The 25,702-nt window shown below is 39.6% G+C and overlaps 1 protein-coding gene across 2 annotated transcripts in view; it reads left to right on the top strand.

The window, feature by feature from the left end:
* The window catches only part of LOC110961470 (alpha-1,6-mannosylglycoprotein 6-beta-N-acetylglucosaminyltransferase B), an 84,286-nt gene extending 58,923 nt beyond the window's left edge, over positions 1-25,363 (top strand). The window contains exons 9-19 of one of the 2 annotated variants that reach the window (XR_007938730.1): positions 1,411-1,542; positions 5,403-5,536; positions 6,505-6,635; positions 7,452-7,457; positions 9,272-9,427; positions 9,626-9,772; positions 9,897-10,013; positions 13,469-13,543; positions 20,787-21,058; positions 21,970-22,326; positions 23,543-25,363. Coding sequence is in view for 1 of the 2 variants with exons in the window: in XM_022209095.2 (XP_022064787.2) it covers positions 1,411-1,542; positions 5,403-5,536; positions 6,505-6,635; positions 7,452-7,457; positions 9,272-9,427; positions 9,626-9,772; positions 9,897-10,013; positions 13,469-13,543; positions 20,787-21,058; positions 21,970-22,168 (1,369 nt within the window). In the remaining variant the exon portion in view is untranslated. Of the gene's footprint in view, positions 1-1,410; positions 1,543-5,402; positions 5,537-6,504; positions 6,636-7,451; positions 7,458-9,271; positions 9,428-9,625; positions 9,773-9,896; positions 10,014-13,468; positions 13,544-20,786; positions 21,059-21,969; positions 22,724-23,542 lie in introns of those variants that run through there. The other variant, XM_022209095.2, reaches the window with a different exon arrangement.
* The last annotated feature ends 339 nt before the right edge of the window (positions 25,364-25,702 follow it).

The raw sequence follows: 25,702 nt of genomic DNA, 5'->3' as shown, positions 1-25,702 counted from the left end.
TAAAAAAAGAAAGTTGGTTATTACTTTTTGCACAAAAAATTTAAAAACCTGAAATCAACATGTGTCCACAGGTGTTACCAATTTTTTGAAATTAAAGAACAAGAAAAGCACTCAGAGAGCGCAGTACTCCACCAAGGCTGCTCAGTTGTTCTATCATTTTCCAATGACGGAAATCTTGAAAAAATTCATGGCAGAAATCACGGCAACATAGATTGTGGCCATTTCATATAGATGTACCCACAAACAAAATGATCTTGCACTGAGCACAAGCTTACATTATGCATGTATACGTTGCCGGATACCAAATCGCGTGACCTAAATATGTAGCGGACGGTGGGAATTGATGGGACTCTGAAGCACCCCCACAATTTCATCAATTTTTCCTTGTATTATTTCCATCAGATAAGTCCCATTAAGTCCGCAACGGTCAGTTTGTAGTAGGATCGCAATCATGTGATCATCGGCAGGCAGCTGATATAGTGTTCACTTGTAGTCATAGTTACAGTGACGCTGTGCGGCTATCTCACAATGATGCAGAAATCTTTAACAAATCCATGGATCTAGACTATAAGTTGGATCACTGCCTAATCACTTGGTCCTTGTGTTATTTCTGACCTTCCCTGAAAATTTCATCCAAATCCGTTTTTGAGTAACATTGCAGACAGACAGACAGACAGACAGACAGCGATCGTCACATAACTCTGCTGTTCCTTGGCTGAGTAGCAAAGCATGACTATTACTAATTCGTTTTTATACTTGTTTCCTCGCTGCATTATGCGAGCACTGCCTGCAGTTCAATAAAATTCAGCCCAAAAGTTCTTGAATTTCTGTCACATTTTCATAACAATGCTGCAGAATTTTTTCCTTCTTTAAAGAATCTGTTGGGACACAGGGCTTGTTTTTGATAAGTTTTTAAATTAGACACGTTGGGATCAAAATAGTAAGTTCAATGAAAGGTCACAATGTTAAGCTTGCATCTGTTTTAGTTATCCGACTAAACGGCATATCTCAGATGATTCATACATGATCATCAAGCATCAGCCGTAGGAAAGCTGAAAATGCAATGATTCTTTTTATTTTTACAGTCTTCTGGTTCTGAGAAATGGTGTAATTTTGATAATATTTTGAAAGAAAACATGCCTTTTGAACTTGCTGGAATTTTGCAGTTCACAGGGTTGATGCAAAAAAAAAAAACTGACAGATGATTGTAAGAAAAGAATGATTCAAGAAAACTAATGAAACAGACAAAATGCTGTGATTGGCTACAGTAAAATAGTTTCTACCTGGCTCATGCAAGACTTTGACAGTATTTGCGCTGTCTCTCATAAATATTCACTGAAGCTTGTGAGACTTCTTGTGTGCACTGCTTGGCTCAGTGTGAAGCTGAAAGTTCATCTGACCTTTGTGCAGGTCTCTGGGTGTCCCTCCAGGAAGAGGAAGTTGCCCTCTGACCGGACCTCTGCCCTTCGACCTCATCTACACCGACTACCACGGCCTGCAGCAGATGAAGCAGCACATGGGTCTCTCTCTGAGAAAGCACAAGTCAGTCTTTTTTTTAACTCTTTTTTCTTTTTCACTCTGTCTTGTCAGATACTGTAATCTCTGTTGGTTAACCAAGCTCTAAGTGCAGTGTTTCTTGTGTCCCTTTTGGTGAACAGTAATTGCCTTTCTGATGAAATACTTCACTGTTGGCTTGTTCACTAGCTGGGTTACAGGCTGTTAGACACTGGGCCCTAATTCCGCTGTGCATCAGCAAAATTCTCCCTATCCAATCTGGCCTCTTATAAGACCAATCAATGACCCAAGATCCAGCTTCTGAGTGGACATCACATTGTTTTACTCACACCCATTCTAGGCATCTTGGCATAGGTTGTCTAGGTTTTTCATAGGTATGTGTACTATACAAAAACATAGCACATTTTTCCGCAAATGCTCCAACAAGCCAACATGTTTCAACACTGTGAGCAACTACAAACTCTGACAATAAATGCAGCTGGCAAAGTTTTTGGTCTTTTGTTCCAGCTGGGCAGCAGTGGAGCAGCCACAGAATAAAAGCAAATCCTCTTTTTTTTTATTTTCCCCAAACAAAGAAAAACAAAGCAAAACATTTTAATGCAAACTGGTCCCTGGCTCTGGCTCCAAATCTATTCATGAAAAGGGAAAAGAAAACAAAACATTTAAGTTATGGCGGTGTGAAAATAATGAGAATCATCAGGGGTATTATACAAGGGTTGGATTTTTTTGTCTCGTAAGAGGAGACGGGTGCGCCATTCATTAAATAACTGAGCAGCAGGGACACACATTTCACAATCAGTCTTTATTCTTATGCATTTTGAATTCCAAAAAATACAGCAGCAGCAAAAGCCTCCCCTGACTTCAATCAACATCAGTCCAAGGTCGGCTGATCGACCAACACTCCTGAGCTGTCACAGAGTGACAGACCAATACGTTCATTTCCTCCACAGCCCTGACACTGATTGCAGATGCAGGGCATTGATAAATCTTATCAACTTGGATTACATCAATTGATTTCTTACTTCCTCGTGTGAATATTTACTGCTGATTAAGTGCTGATAAGTATTTTCTGTATGTCTTCTCTTCAGTTTCTCATTGTGAACTGCTCCATACCAGTTTTTTTTTTTTTTTTTTTTTTTATCTGTTTGATTTCCTTAACCCTCTGAACTCTAAGCTCTTTCTGGGCTCCTTTTTACAGAATTTAATGGCTTGCAACTCTATGGAAACATCATAACCAAGGCTAGAAGTAGAGATAAGTCAGAAATGTCGTCTGTTGAAAGTGGAACTTCTTTCTGTATTTTCTTTTTCCAATAATAGAAAATAAACTGGAATCTACATGTGCAGCAGTTTTGCAAGTTTCTGCAAATACCGCGTTACTGTCATTAAAAGAAAAAAAAGGTAGTTCTACATTCTATTGATATTTTACTACTTTTATATTCTACTACTTTCCACAAGTGACTTTTTTTTCAGCTGAGAAGTCCCTGAAATTTTGCCCTGTGACTGTTCATTCCAGCTGAATGGCTTCATAGCTGCAGAATTTATAGATTTTTATAGAATCTGGTTATTGTAGATGGTGTAGAAATAAGACATATCAAATAAAGTGATTGTGATGAAATGTTATATACACTGCTCAAAAAAATTAAAGGAATACTTTTTAATCTAAGTATTGCATCAAATCAGTCAAACATGTGGGATACTGATCTGGTCAAGTCAGTAAAACAGGGGGGTTTTAGTCAGCTTCAGCTGCTTTGGTGTTCATGAAATTAACAACAGGTGCACTAGAGGGGTAACAATGAGACAACCCGCAAAACAGGAATGAGTTTACAGGTGAAGGCCACTGACATTTTTTCCTTCTTGTGTTTTCTGACTGTTGAAGAGGCAGTCCAACTCCTCCGCGATGGCACATCAATACGTGCCCTTACCAGAAGGTTTGCTGTGTCTCCCAGCACAGTCTCAAGCGCATGGAGGAGGTTCCAGGAGACAGGCAGTTACTCGAGGAGAGGGCTGCAGAAGGTCCTCAACCCATCAGCAGGACAGCTATCTGCTCCTTTGTGCATGGAGGACCAGGATGAGCACTGCCAGAGCCCTACAAAATGACCTCAAGTAGGCCACTGGTGTGAATGTCTCTGACCAAACAATCAGAAACAGACTTCATGAGGAAGGTCTGAGGGTCCAATGTCCTCTAGTGGATCCTGTGCTCACTGCCTGACACCGTGGAGCTTGATTAGCATTTGCCATAGAACACAGGAATTGGCAGGTCTGCCAATGGTGCCCTTTGCTTTTCACAGATGAGAGCAGGTTCACCCTGAGCACATGTGACAGACATGAAAAGGGCCGGAAGAAGCCACGGAGAGTGTTATGCTGCCTGTAACATGGTTTAGCATGACCGTTTTGGTGGTGAGTCACTGATGGTCTGGGGAGGCATATCCATGGAGGGACGCACAGACCTCTACAGGCTAGACAAGGGCACTCTGACTGCCTTTAGGTATCAGGATGAAATCCTTGGATCCATTGTCAGACCCGACACTGGTGCAATGGTCCTGTGTTCCTTGTGGTGCACGACAATGCCTGGCCTCATGTGGCAAGAGGATGCAGGCACTTCCTGGAGGATGAAGGAATTGACAGCATTGACTGGCCCCAGTACTCACCTGACCTGAATCCAATACAATGCCTTTGGAACATTATGTTTTGTTCCGTCCAACACCACCAGGTTGCTCCTCAGACTGTCCAGGAGCTCAGTGATGCCCTGGTTCAGATCTGGGAGGAGATACGCCAGGACACCATTCATCGTCTCATTCGGAGCTTGTCCCGATATTGTCAGGCTGCATACAAGCACATGGAGGCCATACAAACTATTGAGTACCGTTTTGAGTTGCTGCCAACGAATTTCAGAAAATGGACCAGTCTGCCACATCAGTTTTTCACTTTGATTTTGGAATGTCTTGAATTTAGCCCTCCTGGAGGTTGATAATTTTCATTTCATCAAACAATGTGGCATCTTTTCATTCCTAACACATTAACCAGTCCATATCACTGTAAATATCCATTTTTTCCCCCGCATTGAAATATGATGTGTTTTTACAGTTTTTCTTTAATTTTTTTGAGCAGTGTATTTATAACATATAAAGCTTAAATTTGGTTTACTGATGGACAGCACATCACAGATGATTGAAATCAGATTCTTTCTGTTTTTTTGATCTGATAAGTCGTGTAAATCTGCCCATTTGTTAGTGATAACACGCCAGTTAAACCCTCAGGCGGACTTTGGGGCTCAGAGGGTTAAACAGATTTAAAAATGTTTGAGTATTGATGTACTGAAGGCTGTATAATATATTCCCTGTTGAAGTGTTGGCTTGATGTTACAAGAGAGAATTTTAAACATTCTGTAGTCTATTCCAGGACACTTGCACATGTAAAAAGAGATTAGCATCTTTAAATTTGTTTGGTTTGACTCAGATTCAGTCTCGACTCAACTGGGTTGTGATCTGTTGCAGCAGAGGGCCATGTGGTGACTGTAAAACAAGGCTGTGATTTCAGCATCAATTGTCTCACCTTGAGGCCTGTGTGATCTTAGCTCAGCAGGACGAGGGCAGGCGGGGGACATTCACATCTGTCATCTCTGACAGCTTTACAAACCAACACTCTGCCAACAAGTCACCGTTATAGTCCTGATGAGCCCTCATAGCTCAAAATGAGACTAATATTGTTTTTCACGGCTTTCATTCCTGTTGCTCTGAGCTTTCTCTGAGCATGTAGACTTATTGTGTCTGTATGTGCTGCTATTTCTGGCTTTTCTGCAGCTCGTCTGACTCATTTAAGGGAGAAAGTATTATCTTAAACAAGACAGTGCTTTGTTCTAATTTTAGCCGTTTCTTTTGTTCTCCCAGGTGCCACATCCGAGTGATTGACACCTTCGGCACCGAGCCTGCTTACAACCACGAGGAATACGCCACTCTGCATGGCTACAGAACAAACTGGGGCTACTGGAACCTTCATGGGCAGCAGTATATGACCATGTTCCGTATGTGGACCATCATTTCATTCCTCTTTTGCAGATTCTCACTTTGCTCTTCCTGAAATTGAGGATGTCTGTCATGTCCGCCGTCTGTCAAATCAAACGCCTGCTTGAATTTTCACAGATGATTATTCGTTGAAAAGTTGACATTGATGCATGTATGTGCGTATGCATGTGTGCTGTCCACGTTTTTTTTCATGTGGGAGCAGATTGTGTGAGCTCACGAAGGCCTCGGGCTGTCGAGGCTTTGAGGCAACAGACAGAACTCAGTCAGAACAGCTGCGCCTGCACAGATGCTTAAAGCCTCCTACTGTGGCCAAGCACCACCACCATCAGAACGCAGAAATGTGCAAAAACACAAGCACACACACATTCATGTCACATTAGGTGAAATTGGTGGCAGAGGAAACTTCAGATGTTTGCAGTGGTCTCCAATTAATTCAGCGATAATAGGCAGCACCGAATAATTACGAATCTTGACACTGAAAGGTGTCAGCTTTCATCTCAGGACAGAAAATCGACTGTTTCGTTCTCCTTCCCACTTGACAAGTCCTTGCTGTAGTAGGTTTCCTTTGTGTGTGCTACCATTAATTGAGTTGTTTCATTTCCTAAAAGCTGAAAATGTGCCGTATCAAAGCAGCAGTCTACCACTTTACACAGCTTATTGCACTGATGAAGGAAGCACTTGCACCACCAAACGATGCCATCAAAATTTCTCAGAATCAGAATATTGAAAGCATCCGTAAGCACCATTTTTAGGGTTTCACCACACTCTACCATACAGATGATTGTAATTGCAAATTACTAAAAAAAACCATGCTCTTTAGAATCCCGACAGTTCTCCTTTTATTCTACATTATCTAGACACACAGCAGCTTGGATGTTCACATCTCCCTTAGTTTGACCACTTTTTTCTCAGACATGAAATGGACTTGGAACATTGCTTTGCCAATTACTGTGTTTGTCCTTGACAGCCCACACTCCAGACAACTCTTTCATGGGTTTTGTGGCGGAGGAGCTGAATGAGACAGAGAGGCTGAATATCCAGAAAAACAAGGTTAACAATATGGCTCTTGTGTACGGAAAAGAGGCCAGCATGTGGAAGGTCAGTATGACACCATAGCCTCTGTATAACTGTCAGTAAATGTAGCTTCTTTTTTTCATTTCTTGCATGTTTGTGAGAGGAGGAAATTACTTTGCTTTATTTATAGCATGTCATTACATTGCTGTTAGTAATGGAAAATGTAACTATATAATGCACATTGTATACTTTATAACAGTGCTTTAAATGGTGCTTTGAATGCAATAAAATTAGGATAAGTTTGGAAAACTTCTGAATATTACTCTCCTTAGCTGTGAATCACCCACTATACTTAACATTTCCTGCAAACAAATTCCTCCTTCAGGAATCTGGCCTGAAGTCTGATGGTAGAGGAGCAATTGTTTTTGTTTAGAGTAAATTTTCCCTCCGAGGTACTGCCAAGGTTTCTCGCTCTTACTGTAACTTTGATGTGTGCTGCAGCCTCCCTCAAGGTTTGTTTCACTTGAATCTGGCTGCGGCTTTGTTCCAGCACCTCCACAGCATCCGCGGTTTCTCAGAACAACTTGCGCTGTAGTGTAGCATTTGTGAGTCTGAGAGATTGCTGTGTAAAAGCCAGTATCGGGGTCTCTCCAGATCGAAAATACCCCCGTTGTTGACAGCAGCATCTTTCCTCCTTCTCAATTTTTAGGTTCGCATTGGAGATTTGGGGCTTGTAAAGGTCCTGCGAGAGGAAGAGTGACTAATACTTTATGTCATGTTCTCCCATTTCCTCTACATCTGTCACTCTCGATTCTCTTCTCTCCTCTCCGCACTTCTGTTCTCACTCTGTACTGTGCTGTGTTCATCAACTCATGATGCATCATTGATGGATCCACACAGCTTCAAGTAAGTGTACCTGTTTTTCACTGGCATGACTGGTTCTCCAAATTTAAGTCTTCCGAGACTTTTTGTTGCCTAAAAATACGTGGTTCCACTTCAAATGTGTCGGCTTAAATAATATATATCAGAACATTCAAATGTCAGTTTAAGATCAGTAATTTCAAAAGTGTATCAACTAACATTTAGACCGAACCAAAATATACTGCAAGTAATACCCTAAAACATTTATGAATTAAAGCATAAAATAACCAAGTGAATGCTTTTTCTTTTGCTCTGGCAAACACACAAAACAGACAACACAACAACAACAGCCCATAGCCACAGTCATCAGTTAAAGATTAAACTGCAAACCTTTTATAGTTGCCTTTGAAGTCGATCATTTCTGAGTGTTGGATGTTGTGCTGACAGGTTTTTTTCATGGATTATTATCACTCTAAGTAAAAGAAAGTGTGGTTTCATCACTGCGTTGCTTTGAGACATTAAAATGGCTCAAGATGAAAAATGAGGATTAACACTCAGATGACATTTCTAAATGATTTATGCCTTGAAGACATAGCTTTAGTAAATAATTCATAATACTCCCCCAGAAAACTTTTTAAGATAAACTAATTCAATTTTTCCAGTAAAACGATTCAAGCAAATTGTCCCCATAGGGCAATAAAAGAAGATACACACCGATCAGCCACAACATTAAAACCACTGATGAGCAAAGCGAATAACAACGACTCTCTTGTTACAGCAGCACCTGAGCATTTCACAAAGCTGATGTTTTGGGGAAGCGATAGCACCAGAATGAACTAGTAGGCAAGCTGGTGAAGGCTGAGGAAACCCTAGGTCCTGACATTAATGTGTACCACCTGCCTAAACACTCTTTAAAAGCACAGTGTAAAACTTGTTGAGGAATATTTTGAATTTAAAATGTTTAATTGGCCTTCAAATTCTCCAGATCTCAATCCAGTGGAGCATCTGTGGGATATGCTAGAAAAACAAGTCTGATCTATGCAGCTCACTTCAAAACTTCTAAGTTACCGTGGTGCCTGATACCAAAGAACACTTTCAGAAGTCTTGTGGAGTCCATGCCTTGATTGGTCAGAGCTGTTTTAAAGACGTATTGGGCAGGTGGTTTTAATATTGTGGCTAATTGGTGTATATTTTTAATGTTCCTTTGGCTTCCACAGGTACTGTTACGAGTCACCAAGATGATTATGTTAGTGTTAGAAAGAGCAAACTCAGTCGATCTGCTTGTGTAAGTCTCATTTCTATTCTACTCTAGACTTTCCAATACCTTTGGACATTTTTCCTTCAACCTTTCCAAATGGCAAATCAGCTCATTTAACTGGTGAAAGCAGCAGTGGTGGTGTTGCTGGTGAAGTCATTTACAGTGTATAAAGTAAACATAGTACAAAATAATTTGTAAAAAGGCAAATAAAAGCATAACGGGCATCCTCAGACAAGCTGTTTGCAGTCAACTGAGACTGGTTATGTAGCTTGTGCTTTAATGTAGATTATTGTTATTGCAATCAGTTCATAAAGTGGGACTTTAGCTTTGAACTAAATCACTGTGGTAAGTATTCTGTGCATACTTCAGTCAGAATGTTATTTGATGTGCTAAAGGGAACAGACTGAAAAACCATGTCAATATATGGTAAACACAAAGCTAAACTAAAACTAGTAGACATTTGGAAGACTGAGAAAAATGTAATTTGAATGCAGATAAGGCTGACCCACCATTTTAGCAATGTTTACGCTGATGAATTAGTCATTTTAAAGTGCCCCTCTTTAAGTGCTATACTTATTTTGCTTCTCTCTCTGTGTCAAAGGGTAAGGAAAAGTTTCTGGCGATTCTGCATCGCTACATGGAGATCCACGGGACAGTGTACTATGAAACTCAGCGTCCTCCAGAGGTCCCCACCTTTGTCAAGAACCATGGCCTGCTGCCTCAGCACGAGCTACAGCAGCTGCTCAGAAAGGCCAAGGTGAGTGTCCATTAATGAGGCTTTCATGAGCTCAGAAAATGCTCCAGTGTTTACATCCACAATTTCTGCATCATAATGAACTGCTGTAAAGACATTTTTTGCTTTTGTAGGGTTGAACGTCTGCAAATATTGACCTGGATATGAGCAGCTCAGTGTGAACACTCACATTGTGCTGTTCTCTCTCATTTTCCCGACTAGCTTTTCATTGGATTTGGCTTCCCGTACGAAGGTCCTGCCCCCCTGGAGGCAATAGCTAATGGCTGCATCTTTCTGCAACCCAAATTTAATCCCCCTCACAGCTCTCTCAACCATGAGTTCTTTAGAGGGAAGCCCACCTCCAGGAAGGTAGATGCTCCTACTATTCATAGTATACATAAAATGCACTGAGTACACAGCAGCAGTATATAATCTTGATTTTCTCTTCTGACTAACTGTGACTGTGCTTGTGTTCCATTTATGCTTCCGTCAGGTGTCCTCTCAGCACCCCTATGCAGAGCAGTATATTGGCAGGCCACATGTCATCACTATCGACTTCAATAACTCTGAAGAGTTTGATGCAACCATCCGTGAAATCATGAGGATCAATGTATGTTAATTTTCTACTGTTTGCCATCCAAACTCCACAAAGTAATGGCCTTCTAATATAATATCCCACCCTAGTACACACTCCTTCACAATAGCATAGGTGAGAGCACAATTTTCTCTCACAGTTGGGTTTGACCCACTTTGGAAGCCCTCAGCTTTTAATAGAGCTCTTAATCATTGCATCCGACATTACAGCAAAATGCTTAGCTGGCTCTCTCCCTGCTCTCTACACTCCTAATTGCTTGAGATATTGAGCGGCTTAGTAGGTAAACTGTGCCCACACCTGGGTGTACATGGCATCTTTCCAGAGGCCAGCCCTGAAAGCAGTAAGCATTGTCCGCAGCAGATCGTATTAATCAATCACACTGTGCTCAATCTGTCACCACAACAACGCAGAGCTACTGCCAAGTCTCTCATGGTGCCAAAACGCACATATGCCTCTACCTGCCAGGTGTGCTAAATAGACCTTATGTTTCCTGCTGATAGAGGCAAAAAGAAGTTGTGGAACTGATAAATTTGTAAAATGCAGATCCTTGTGAAAGGAAAAAAAACAACACTAATCAATTGAATCAGTTATTACTTTGCAAGTGGACAGAGCAGAACAGAAAAAAAGTGTTGTATTTTTTGTAGGCTTGACAAGTATTACTGCTACAAACATGAATAATTAATTCTGACAAAGCTGAACTAAAACAGATGTAATTTGTCAGCTGTGATTGTGGGGGGAATGCTGAACATGTGCACTCATTATGGCTATACCTATTAGTGGAAATCCAACAAGACAGAAGTAGAGAAATGCTAAACATATGTAGTATATATTTATTTTCTATGTGTCGGACTATTTCTTGGCTGGGAACAGTAATTTCCTGCGGTCTCTGCTGGAAACCTGGCAACTTGTTGCCTTTACTACACTTCAGGTTTTGTGCAGACATGGTAATTAGTGAGTTGATGTGGATTTTTCTTACCGCTGGACAAAACCAGGCCAAAGTCCATCTAGAACAAGTCTCGCCACTTGACAGCCATCTTGGTAATGCCTCCAGGCTGTTATTTTCAGCTAACAAGACCAGATCCCCATCTAAATGAATGTTGGAGAGCCACAACTGCACATTCAGTGGTTCGCACAACATAAAAACAGCATGTAGGAAACTCACCAGTCAAATCTAATGAAAAAGAGAGAAAAAATGCTTACAAAGTTTGGTGACTTTGTCCTAAAATACAGTTTAAAAAGCATCCATTTCCCAAAGTGTGATTGCATTACTGCAGCAACACGATTTGCTGGATGGTTCCTGGTTTGGTGGATATAAAGCAGATGATTCAGTTTTTTGAGTGGAAGGCGAGACTTGTCATGCAACCACCACTTTTGTCATTGTGGATTATGTCTTAAATTTCTGTTCAGGGTTTTGATCATGCTTGTTTTTTTGTCTTTTGACGTTTCCAACCAGACTGTTGTCTCCTATTCCCAGCATTTGTGCTCAGCTTAGCTAGCTAATAGTGGTGTTTAGATTACGACACTAGCATGCGCGTGGTAGGAACTTTGTCGTGAAACTCAGGATAGTAAAGCAAAAAACTTGATTTATTTGCCACTTAAACAATAGTAGTTTAGCATACATCGATCAACCACAACATTAAAACCATATTATTGTGAATCCTTTGGTTTCTCTGGGTTGCAAAAGTGGTTCCTTGGCGGATCAGGGCTTGTGCCGGTGCATCCTACAGATCTAGGGCGTATGGAGGCCTTGGTCATGTTCCTCAATTTGTTCCTGAGAGGTTTTTGCAGTGTAGAGAAGCTGTTACAACATCTAGTAACAGCTTTTGCCCTCTAGTATTTCTGAAAACCACTGTTGATGTGTGTGATGCATGTCAAAGTAACATTGACATGAATGTCAGGACCAAACCTTTATCAGCAGAACATCGCATTGCAATGAGATGATCAATGTTATACACCTAATTTATCAGTGGTTTTAATGTTGTGGCTGACTGTTGTATGTAATGTGATTTTTAATCTTATCAGAAAATCCCAGTACAAAATTATGTAAATGTATATATGGAATCCAGTGTAGCAGAAGTAGTAGTCTAGATACTAAATGCTGAATTTCCTTATATGTATTCACAGCCCGCTCAGCATTTAATGGTTTTACTCACATCTTTAGACACGGTTTGGGGAGGGTAGTTCATAGTGCTGCTGCTCTTATTTATCAATGTTAGACAGCTTCTTCTGTCAGTCTGAAAAACTGTTGGCTCAGATTTTAATGGCACCATGTCAACAGCTCTTGATGGAGGCGAAGAAACAGCAACTGATTAAGAAGTACTAAAATGTCTGTAACACCTGCTTCATCTACCTCGCCAGCTGGGCTCGTGTGCTTTTTTTTTCTCTGGACATGGCAGCTATCGGCATAACATGCCTCAGGAACTTAGACAAATTTCTTTTTTATGTCATCAATGATGGCATGAAATAATGAATGTTGCCGACATCTTTTTCTGGCCAAGCAACGTGAAATATAAATTGAACAGTCATTTAAAGAATGTTTTCTGCTGCTGAATTCAAATCACCCTCCCTGAAGCATTTTTTTTCTGTCTCTGACTTGCTTGGATTCTATTATATAAAGATGCCCAAAAGGCAAATTGCATTGCAGAATAGCTGATGAAGTGCCAGATACATTTCATTAAACTCAGATGAAATAAAGTAATAAGAGAGTGCTAAAAGGAACACAACACTAAAAGGAACCATTTATCAATTTAAAAGCTTGAGTGCTTTGGTGGCGTGATAGTAAACAGTAAAATCTCTGTTTAGCTACCATGGGAGACGTTCAGAGGGGAGCCTGCAAAGGAAATCCTGACAGAATGTATTCTATCCTGATAGATTTCATAGCTACAGATACTATCAAGCCACAAAAGGTTTAAAATGCAGTAATTAATGTAAAACTGTCTCCAAAGATGCCAACCTACAGGCATTTTTTCATAACAAGTGACTTTTTTGGTGTTACTGCTGTGTTCCTTCTGACTGTGTTTGCAGGAAATACAAGAAAGAATAAGAAAGACTATTGATCAGTGTTCTCTCTATGAATTTTAATACATTATCTGTCATCCAAAATCAGACAATGAGTGATGCGCGTTTACAGCAACACTGGTAACTGCAGCCAAAGGACCCAAACTACACCAAAACAGCCTCACCAGTGCGAGCTGACCTGTGGTCTGCTGTCAGTTTAATCCACTGTTTGACATATTGATGTAGTCATCACTAAAAATAATGAAATCAATTTTCAAAGCTGTCACCTGTGATGTATTAGGTCATTGATTTTAATGTGAGGCTTGTGGCATGATATAAGCCTTTCACAATTACGCTAATGAACATGTCAACTTTGATTAACTATCAGATGCTCAGTTCCTGTGATTACAGTCGTTCGGTTCTGTAGATGCACACCGCTGTTTCTTCATCTGTATGCACATCTGTGTCTGCAGGTGAAGCCGTTCCTGCCCTACGAGTACACCTGTGAGGGAATGCTTGAAAGGGTTCATGCCTATATTCAAAACCAGGTGAGTCTCAAAACTCAAATCAGCAGGGATAATCATAATAATCAGCACAACAGTATCACAATAATATCGGATTTTGATGGTGCATTCTTTGCCTCCCAGTGGGGTAGGATGCTCACGGTTTTGTGTTGTGAATAAACCACAAAAATGGAATGTGGGCCTGAAAATTAATTGTTCAGTTATTTGTGTCTGGCTCAACTACTGTTGCCCTTTTCAAGTGTTAATGGCGTCCAGCAACCAGAGCTGATAATAGAATGTGAAATACATAGTGCAGTGCAGTAATTTGTTACTGAAATTACTGCAGTTTAGTAAGCAAGCAATATCAATCAGTTTCCAATCACTGGTTTATACAGATAATAGGGGTGGCATAGCTCAGTGGGTAGACTGGCCTTCTTGCGAGGGTTCCGGTTCGATCCTCGGCCCGTCGTGATCATGTCGAGATGTCCCTGAGCAAGACACCTAACACCTAATTGCTCCTGATGGGTCGTGGTTAGCGCCTTGCAGCTCCCGCCATCAGTGTGTGTGACGAATGTGACGCCTTGAGCAAGGCCCTTAACCCTTCCTGCTCCAGGGGCGCTGTACCGCGGCTGACCCTGTGCTCTGACCCCCCCCCCCAGATGGGAGGATATGCGAAAATCTGAATTTCCCCTCGTGGGATTAATAAGGGATACAAAATAACAACATTAAAACATGGACACATGAATGAAGTCGTGTATGAAAACAGGCACACAGGGAGCACAGCAAAATAAAACATTGTAAAAATCAATCAGGACAAGATCCATTAAAAACTGGAGGAATACTGTAACTTTAAAAACATTGACAAAACATTTGTAAAGTAATCTTATTTTTTGGCTGATTTACATACAATAAGACAGTGTCCTTTTACAGTCACACACTTAGAAAGAACAAATTGTGATTTGTAAAAAAATTTTTACAGTTAACATGTGTAATAGCTGTGTTTCGTAGATATTATCTCAAGATTCAAGGTTTCTTTATTGTACCAAATGTTAAAATTGTTGTGCAAAAAGGTATATCTGTCAAACAAGGAAAAACCTTTTAAATATCTGGTAAAACATCTGTCAAATAAGCCAGCAATAAATTACCATTTTTTAATGCTGAACTTACATGTGTTTTTCTTCTAAATAACAAGTTTTTGCTGATTTAAATACAGTAAAAACTGTGTAATTTCACAGTCAAACATTGTTAAAGAGCAAATTCTAATACATATATTTAGTGTGTACAGTATGTATTGTTTTGACCTGTTTTTTATGATTACCATCGAAGTAAATACTGATTCTGTGATTTTGTTAGAAATTATCTGTAATTTAAGAAAACAGGGAAAATCTGTGAAACATCAATCATCCATCCATCCACTCTCAATACACCGCTTTATCCTCACTAGGGTCGCTGGGGGGCTGGAGCCTATCTCAGCTGACTCGGGTGAAGGGAGGGGACACCCTGGACAGGTCGCCAGTCTGTCGCAGGACTACATATACAGACAAACAATCACACTCACATTCACACCTACGGGCAGTTTAGAATAGTCAATTAATCTCAGCATATTTTTGGACTGTGGGAGGAAGCCGGAGTACCCGGAGAAAACCCACACATGCACAGGGAGAACATGCAAACTCCATGTAGAAAGATCCCAGGCCCACCCCAGGATTCGAACCGGGATCTTCTTGCTGCAAGGCGAATGTGCTAACCACTAACCACTGTGCAGCCCAAACATCAATCAAGAATATTTCATAATTACCATTTTTCAATCCTTAATATGCATGATTCTACCTTCAAATAACTGCAAACATTTGGAAAGTATTGATATTTTTAGAGGATTCAAATACAATAAAAAGAATAGTGTAACTACATAGTCAAACATTGTATAAGAACAAATTATAATAGAGATTTTTATGTTTTACCTGATATTTTGTTTTTAGTTTTTTTTTTTTACAATTAACAATTAAGGTAATACTGTTTCTGTAATTTTATTAGATATTATCTGTAGTTTAACAAAATAGGGAAAATCTGTAAATTACAGTTAAAACCTGTTTAAAAAAAGTTTTTCAACATACAAAGTAATGTAGCTTCATTGGTGTATCTGTATTCTTTGTACAGGATTCTTCAGAAGTAGCAACTCTCACAAGATGCCTAGGAAATGATATGGATATTTTTTATTCCTCTTCTTCAAACTCATGAATCATTTGTTCATGACAAATGTCAATAACAATATTGACGATACCAGTCTTGGTATTGGATTTGAAAGTAAATAAGGGATATTGTGCATCACAAGTAGGAGTTCTTGTTCTGACAATGGATCAATACTGGAATAAGCTACAACTGCCTTCCTTTGTGTCCTTCTGTTGTGACCAAACTTCAACTTCTGAAGCACTTTGAATTTTCTGGTTTAGTTTTAAAAAATCACCTTCATCAACCACCTACTGTGTCCCAATTTTAAGGATGTGTTTTAATAGAGACAAATAGCAATACTTGAGCAGATTATTAACAAGGAGAAACAGCATAGCATTTTAGCAGAAGGTTGAAAGCACAGAGGATCACCTCTGCTCATTAGATCAATCTTCTTTGCAAGTTGTCTCAGCTCTTTTGTTGACAGGAGACAGGAACTAATTGGCTGCTGTAGAGCTTGAAGTGTTTTGGTGGAGCTTGATGCTGCATGTTGGATCTTTGTTCCTCAGCCGATCCATTGTGTTTCCTCAAGTCTTTCTGCAGCATTTTTACTTGTTTATTGTTTCTACATATCTTTGAACAGACACATCTAAACCAAGCTGTCAGTCATCATGTTCAGTTTCTTAATTTTGTCATGTTTCAAGCCAGTTATTTTTGTCTCCTTGCATACTAGTATTGAATAGGTTGGCCCAAAAGCTGCAGCTCGAGCAGGTTTGGGCAAATTTGATAACAACTATCATGGGTTTGGGCTGATTGGGTCGAAAGTAGTGTAGTTTAAATGTCCAATAGCAATGTGCTGAAGAACAAGTGGCTTATAGAGACACACTGCTGAGTATAATATCCCTATAATATTCAGTTAATACTTGTGTGATCCTTTAGTAGCGTCTCTGTTCCTGGATATACACCCAATACCAAGCCTCATCTGTAACCACATATATTAGGGAAAGATATGAGAACAGAGATCTGTCCGTAGTGTATTGTTAGAACCATGGAAACCCAACCTATATAAACTCACTCACTAAACACTGCTGCATCAAATCTCAAGATGTATGTACTTGATACTTTAATGCACAATTATAAAAAAGCAGAATGTACAAAGAGGAATGGAAACAAAATTGCTGAACTACAAATTTCACAAGTATGGTTAAGACATCTTATGACAAAATAAGGAGTTGTCACTAAAATGAATGAAATAAGCGACTTAAACTAAATGAGGACACTTAGATTAAAAAAATGCTGTTAAAAAAAGACATTATTTGATTTTAGGAGCACTAGCTAAACACTCTAGACTGCACTTTTGCAATGCAGTGTTGGATTTTCCTGTTGGTCTGTTTATAAATGCGTCAAGGGCCAACAATTTCAATGGGAGGGACCCACATGTACAACCTCATGCATTTGACTGACTACCAAAATACGAGACAGAAAATCTCGAGTTGCAACACACAAACAGAGCATGTGACTTTATTCTCTGAGGATGCCATTAATCTGCTATATCTGGACAGAACTTTTTGCTGCTATGCAAAGGTTATATTTATGTTCAAAATCTAATATATTGCACCCTTGAAGGTTGCCTTTCTGGGGTAGTAATTTCTCTGCTTCACTCCCTGGGTCAACTCCTTTTCTTGCGAGAGCCAGCTGCAAGCTTAATAGACTAGCAAAGTGACTAATTATTATCCCCCGCCTCCACGAAGTGGAAAAGGGGGATATAGGTTTGGCCTCCGTCCGTCCGTCCGTCCGTCCGTGCTTCCGTGCGTCCGTCTGTCCGTCCGTGCGTCTGTCTGTCCGTCCGTGCGTCCGTCTGTCCATCCGTGCGTCCGTCTGTCCATCCGTGCGTCCGTCTGTCCGTCCGACATGAAGGGGACAGCTTTTCTCGGAAACTATTACAGCTAGGATTACGAAATTTAGTGTGTAGCTTCACACCATGGACACCTTGATCAAGTTCGAAAATGAGACCTGTGCGATAATATTTAACAGAGTTATGGCCCTTGATCACTATTTTGGATGTAGACTCACAGACATCACATGTGGCGGGGGATATTGATGACCATGTCGTCTTGTTCTCAATGATACTCATGAAACTCGGTGATGAAAGAGAAAATTTGGCGATGGCTCATATATAATGGGCTTGTTATCCAACTTTATGCACACATCAAAATGGGAATCAATGAATAATCAAGTTGAGATATGACTGTGTCTTCCACTATTGTAGTTTTTGGTATTCCTACTACCCAACATGACAAAAAATCAACAGAATATCCCCTAAAAACTGAAAACACACACACACACACACACACATACACATCCACTGGACACACACACACATTTCTGTGCAGTGTATTTACAGATGTTGTCATCCTCTGCCGCATCTGTCATGTTGTGATGGTTGCTATATTGTCTGGCAGTGGCAGGTTAAGGAAATGTTGTAGCCTCTGCTCTGTTCTGACACCTGCTCCCCCCTGCTGTCAGAAATAATACACACACACACACACACACACACACACACACACACACACACACACACACACACACACACACACACACACACACACACACACACACACACACACACACACACACTCTCTCTCTCTCTCTCTCTCTCTCTCTCTCTCTCACTCTCTCTCTCTCTCAGCTTGCTGTGACTGACTGTGACTAGCTGCCTGCTGTGTACAAGGGCATACTCCCAATCAGACTCTCCTCCCTTCCCCTTCTACCACTTTCCTTAACCTCTCTCTCCCCATTTCAGACTTTTTTTCCAATGTTATTTCTAAGTTTTTAAGTTACACACATCTTTTAGTCTCATTTTTCCTCTTTTTCTGAATGAGTCCCTCCTCCTTGTTATCTCCCTTTGACACCCTCTCAACTCTGTCCTCTGGCTAAGCTCAAGTTGCTCTGTGACACTCATAGGCCGGTGACTCTGTGATGGCACATACAGCAAAGCATACACTGCCATTCAAAGGTTTGGGGTTACCCAAGCAATTTCATGTTTTCCATGAAAACATGTGCTAGCATAATTGCACAAGGGTTTTCTAATCATCAGTTAGCCTTTCAACTCCATTAGCTAACACAATGTACCATCGAACAAAGAAGTGATGGTTGCTGGAAATGGGCCTCTGTAGCCCTATGTAGATATTCCATTAAAAGTCAGCCGCTTACAGCTGGAATAGTCATTTACCACATTAACAACATCTAGACTGGATTTCGGATTAATTTAATGTTATAGTCATTTTCTGTCTAAAATAAGGGCAATTCTAAGTGACCCCAAACTTTTGAACAGTAGTGTACATGAATTAAGTTGCTCTCTATTTGTTAAAGCTGTTCTGCATTAGTTAAAGTTGCTCAATATTAGCTGAAGTTGATATTATTAGTTAAAGGTGGTCTATGTGTAAGTTGCTCTATATTAGTTAAAGTTGCTCTTAATGAGTTAAAGTTGCTCTATATCATTTAAAGTTGCTCAAAATGAATTAAAGTTGCCATACATTAGTTAAAGTTTCTCCATATTGGTTAAAGTTGCTCCATTTTTATTGAAGTTGCTCTATCTTCATTGAAGTTGCTCCAAATGAGTTAAAGTTGACCTTCACTACCGTTCAAAAGTTTCAGATCACCCGGGCAATTTCATGTTTTCCATGAAAACACACTTTTATTCATGTGCTAACATATTTGCAAAAGGGTTTTGTAAACACCAATGAGCCTTTCAACACCATTAGCTAACACAATGTAGCATTAGAACACAGGAGTGATGGTTGCTGGAAATGGACTTCCGTAGTCCTATGTAGATATTCCATTGAAAATTTGCTGTTTTCAGCTAGAACAGTAATTTTCCACATTAACAATATCTGAATAATTTATCTTCATTGAAAAAAATGCTTTTCTTTCAAAATAATGAGATTTCTAAGTGACCCCAAACTTGAGCGTGTATATAGTGTATAGTGTATATAGGGCATTTTGCATAATTTATATATGAATTTATTGTGTAATATTGGAGTGGTTATTTAATTATATAGCAAACTAATTACTTGATTGATATTTAAGTTAATTCTTCAGAAAAGCAATCTACGATTGGTTGCTAACCGTAGCGTTGAATTACTAAAAATGCGTTATAATATGTTGGGCTAGAGGGAGTCGTCCACTCTCACACAGGAGTGAAAGGAGTGAAACATTTTTGGAGAAATGAATTCAGCAAATCCTGCTTTTCCTTACTGCAGGCAAATGTGAAAAGATGAATTTGAGATTGGATTGATTTGAAACCTACTGATGATTTCAGCGTTTCAAAGATAAACCAGCTGTGATAAATGAAAAAAATAAAAATAAAAAACTCTTAGCAAGCTTTAATTATCACAATATGATTGTTTTATGCTTGTGTCTGATTTGTTCGATTTGCATTTCTGTGACTAATTTAACATCGCTCTGTGTGTTGGGTTGAACAGTTGTTAAAAAAGGTCATCACAGAGTGGGCCAGTGCCAGGAGCCATGAATCAGTTAACAAAATAGAAATAGCTACTTAGAATTTAAGAGCAAAGAACACGTGTGCTTTTCTTATTTGACTCTTAACCTTTTCCCCTTTTTCATACTGTCTTATTTTCGTAATGAGTTGTGTGGCTGTGTGGCTGTGTGTGATCGTGGATGTCTGTATTTAGTAGGGGAGGTGCAGCAGAGATGGAAAGATTGGAAGCCTGGTTATTGCTTGCGGGCACTAGGAGCCTGTTTAATAAACGGGTCTGGAGGCCAGGGGGACATGTCAGAGAAATGTTATTACCTGGGTTTTATGAATAGCCCCAGCTGGAGGGGGATCTAATCAGAGCGCTCACCAGAGCCTAATTCTGCCTCCAAAATCTCTTTTGTTATTCGGAGGCATAACTGCATCAATATCAGTTCTTGGAAGGTTGACGAGGACTTGTCAGTTCTGATCAGCACCTTTGTATTTTAATGGTTATTTCAGTAGGATCGTCTCAGATCCAGAAATTGTACATGTTGCCAGGTTGAATGTATAATTTCTCACTGCTCCATATGTGTGTTTATTTTAGTAGCCAGGCACAATAATGTCATTTTACCTTTGCACCCGCAGGATTTTTGCTCCCCTGAAGCTCCGTTTCCTCCAGTAAACTCGTCTCGGGTTTGGCCAGGCAGTCCTCCCAGTCCTTTCATCCTGCTGCCTAATTCCAGGATCCTGACCTGGGCCTCCAACGCCAGTTCCTTTTCATTCTGGCCTCCGCTCAGCGCACTTCGGCTTCTGGCTTCACTGGAGGGTCAGTCGTGTGTGAAGGCGTGCCAGAGTGCAGGACTAATTTGTGAACCCGCCTTGTACCGTTTCATCAACATTAAGGAGGCCTTTAGCGCGTAAGATCTTTTTACCTTTGAATAATTTGGTACGTGGCAATCACATTGGTTACCTCTTCATTCGCTCCTGATGACACATGGCAAAGGAAAAGTAATACTGGATTATAACAAAAGACATTTCTAAGTGACCCCAAACTTTTGAGCGGTAGTGTATGTAGAATCTAAATGACTGAAACAAAGACAAAAGTAGATTTTTTTATGTTCAAAATTAAAAGTTACTTCAAAAAAACAAATTTGAAATCAGTTTCTCCTGATGATACACAGCGAAAGAAAAATAGTGCTGAATTTTTAACAAAAATAATCAAGTTATGTGTGAATTTCATATTAAAAAATATCTACATTTAACCAGAAACAGAATGACAGAAAAAATAAATAAATCGCAATTTTTCTGGTAAATCGTTCAGTGGTGAAAAAAATTCAAAACAATACACATGTTTTGATGGTAACATGAAATGTAGTTTAAAATTCTCTTAAAACATTGCTGATTCGTGCCAACTTTGATGTTTAAAAGAAAGTACATTTTTGATCTTAAACAACAAACGATGTTGTGTGCTGGATCTTACTGATTATTTTGTGAAATGTAATGTTTTGTTGGAACCATCTTAATAATTCATCTCATGGATGGAACTCATCCTGCAAACAACACATTCTGACTATAACATTCCCTCCAAACAGTGTCACACCTCATTTGCACTTCTAGTTTCAAAATTATGCGACAGTATAAGTACAGAAGAAGACACTGACTCACCCTTTCCTATGTTTTATTCTCCTTCCCTCTTAGAGCATCTGCAGGCCACACTGTAGCATGAATATTAAATATATAACTCGTATGTTCTTGCATACCTTCTGTCGTTCCTGCTAACATTAATTGATTTTATTGTAAACAGTGTCTTCATCCTCTTTTTTCGCAGACTGGAATTCCAGTGTGAAGGAGTGGAGTCAGAGATGAACCACCTCTTCCCTGCCTTCTCAGCAGAACATGCTGAATGTGGCCTGCAGCAGGACCCGCTGCTCTTCAGCTGTGCCGGCTCCAGCCCCAGATACCAGCGCCTTTGCCCCTGCAGGGACTATCGCAAAGGCCAGGTGGCGCTGTGCAGAGACTGCCTATGACCACAGGAGGAGCTAGTGAACAGCGGCTCCTTTTGTAAGACTTGGAAAGATCCCAGGAGGCTCTCTTTGCTGAGAAGACTTTGTGGTAACAAAAACTGTAATGCATAAGCAGTGACTGTACTCGCTTACCTCTGGCCCAGGACCAGCTGCCAATGTAGGTAAGGTGTTCATAACCTCTCAGGGAACTGCATGATTGTACTTTGAATCTGGCTGGTTTTAAGCCTCAGTTTACAGGTTCACACGACTTGCATCATGTCTTTATGGAAGTCATGATGAAATGTGTCATTCAATGGAGTGATTAGATTAGTAAAGAAGTCACAAGCAATCAAAAGGAAAGCTCTGATTTTTAAAAAAGAAAATGTTGCAGATGCTTGAATTTCACAAGTGTGTTTACTCAGTGTTGTGTGAATACTTACAGTATCATAGTGGAGTTTGGATATTTGTACTAGATGCACCCAAAGCCATTTACACCATGTTGAAATGTATTATTTTACATGTCCTGTGATGAATATATTTGTACATAAGTATTATTTAATAAAATACAAGGGGAAAATATGCAATTCTTCATTATTTGGGTGGATTTGAGTTCATTGAATTCATTAAAAAGTGCTCAATTGAAGTTTAAGACAACAATCTTTTGTCTTTACAAAGCCAAATGTGGGGAAATATCCTAATTACATCTCTGTGATTTGTGTGTCTGCTGGCCCAGACTCATTAGTTTATAAAGCAGGGTTAGGATGCAGAATGACGCCGTAGTATTTGGGTTGATTCCTATTTCAGTGTTTGGATTATGCGTTCCCTCTATGGCTTATGCAGATATTTGTTTTATTCAATACATTATTCCTCAGCACCACTTTTACTCTGGGCCTTATAGAAACCTATATCGTCTTTTCTAGATAAAGATATACTGCCATAAAGAGTAGAGGCAATTGTGGGAAATGATGGAGGCAAACATTAACCTTCTGCAGGAGCTGCTGTGACTGATTTATGGTCACAGGAGATAAAAATCACAGCTGTCGCAACTTGCCAAAATACAATATCATGCTGGCATATCACTCATGAATGAGCTGAGATGTTGTTGGCACCGTTTACAAAATGTCCTCAAGTTTTTTCAAGTAAAACAACACTGACATGCACTTACTTTCAGCAGTTTTGTTACTGCAATTTTCCCCTTTGTGTCCAAACAGATCCTCTCCAAATCTGATGTCTGTGAAAGTAAAGGGGGACAAAATCCACATGTGCAAAATAAAGTTGTGCAATTCGGCTGCAGCTAACATGAGCTTCAGCAGCCTGAGTTGAAAAGATGTGGAGAACAGCGTTTGTGTTTTCTGTACTATATTCTCTTTCATGTTTTTTCTATGTTCTGTTGTTTAGATCTGGCAGAAGGACGGTAACACAAAGAGGCAATCTCATTCTGAGAAGACGTTGCAAGACATCTACTTTATTTGTCTGACTCTGGATGCTATAACCTCATATTAGCCTCCTCTGACCTTTTAGAATACATTGTCGCTGAGAACAGGATTGTGTTTATTGTCCTCCATCCCTTACAGTGGAATTTAATTTAGAAATTTCTTCCTGGCCACAATGACTAGGATGAAGAGTGACCAAAAACCTTTTTTGCTGCATGTATTTACAGGTGATATTGCATTAAGATAAGAAATGAGAAAACTCGGGAAACCTGAGGGAAATTGCAGCCGTATTGAAACTATTGAATTTAGTCCTTTACATTTAGTAGCATAAATTATAATAGAACTAATTTCTCATCTCAGAGCATGATGTCAGATTAGAAAAAGCACAGTGAAGACAGCGAGTCGTTTGTGTCTTTCCAACTAAATTCCTCAAAACTTTTGCCAGCTTGAGGGGGAGAAACAGATATATTATGGGATACTGTTGGAAGTTATTGTTTTAAAGCTTCAAAAAATCCACACTTTTACTCCCCAAAGTTTAAGTCTGTCTATTTTTAGCATTTATCATAATAATAATAATAATAATAATAATAATAATAATATATCTTATTTATAGGCGGCTTTCAAAACACCCAGGGACACTGTACAAAGGAAACAAAGTTAAGACGCGTTCACATTAACAATATAAAACTGAGATGTTGAAATTTAAAAGAAGGAAATTTTGCAATTGTAAAAAACAGAAGAAAAAAGATGAATGGCAGTCAATGTGAGTATGCTTGTTTGAACAGGTGGGTTTTGAGATGAAAATTTGAAAATGTCCAGTGGGTCAGTTTTTCTGATGTTGAGTGGGAGAGAGTTCTAGAGCCAGGGGACATGGTGGTCATACAGGCAGGAGGGATGGTAAGGTTGAGGGAGGAAGATGATCTGGGAGTCCAGCTGGGTGTGTTTATGTGTAAATAGTTCAGTGAGGTACGTAGGGGTGAGGTTATGGAGGGCCTTGAAAGTTAGCAGCATGGTTTTATAAATAATGTGGTGTGTGATTGGGAGCCAGTGAAATTGGTGAAGAACAGCATACAGCATACTGAACTAGTTGGAGTTTATGGAGGGACTTGAGGGGGAGACCATAGAGAAGGGAGTTGCAACAATCCAGGTGGGAGATGACCGGAGAGTGGAGCAGAATGGCGGTGCTGGCAGGGATGAGGGAGGAACGGAGGCGATTGATGTTACAAAGATAGAAGTATGCAGACCGAATGATGTTACAGATGTGGGTTTGAAATGATTGAGTGCCATCGAGGACGACACTCAGACTCTTGACCTGCGGGGAAGGGCAGAAAGAGGCGTTGTCGATGGGAATGGTGAAACTGTTAGCTTTTGTGGGAGTGGATTTAGAGCCAATGAGGAGAACCTCAGTTTATCACTGTTGAGTTTGAGAAAGTTAGAAGAAAACCAGGATTTGATTTGAATCTGAATGAACTGAGCATGCAGTATATAAAGCATATGCTTTTAGTACACATTTATAATCTACTATAATGTTACTTATGCTTATCATTTCTGCAATTTACTCATGTATTCATCCACAATCAGAAGTCCTCCCCACATCTTAGAGAATGAACAGATAGATTGTGTTTATAGAATTAATTATTTAGGGTGGGAATCCCAGACTTATGCACAATATGATACTATCATGATGTATTGCCCATGATAATGATAATATGTCTGTAATATTCTTTGTCAGACCCAACACAATATCTGTGTAAATGAAGGAGAAGTAAATGCAGTTTTGTGTCAATCTGTGTATGTTTAATAATTTTATTACTCATTTTTGATGAGTCCATTTGGTTCATTCTCTGATTTGCTTTTCTTTGCTTTGCGCCATTTTCCCTTTATGAGTTTCTTCTTTTTCACTGGTTGCTTTACTTCCATTCATTTAACCTTCATTAAGTAAGCTAAACAGGTTTTTTTCTCAATAAAATATATTTAGTGCCAATGATATATCATAAAAGGATGTTATGTGGTACATTAATACACTGGTATTTAATTTCCCTTACAATAATTCTTATTGCTGACAAATACTATACATTAATAAACATGACACGTCACTTTAGTATCATGATAATCATGTATTTAA

Source organism: Acanthochromis polyacanthus, chromosome 21 (assembly GCF_021347895.1).
Source record: "Acanthochromis polyacanthus isolate Apoly-LR-REF ecotype Palm Island chromosome 21, KAUST_Apoly_ChrSc, whole genome shotgun sequence".
Classification (NCBI taxonomy): domain Eukaryota; kingdom Metazoa; phylum Chordata; class Actinopteri; family Pomacentridae; genus Acanthochromis; species Acanthochromis polyacanthus.
This window is presented reverse-complemented; position numbering and strand designations above follow the sequence as displayed.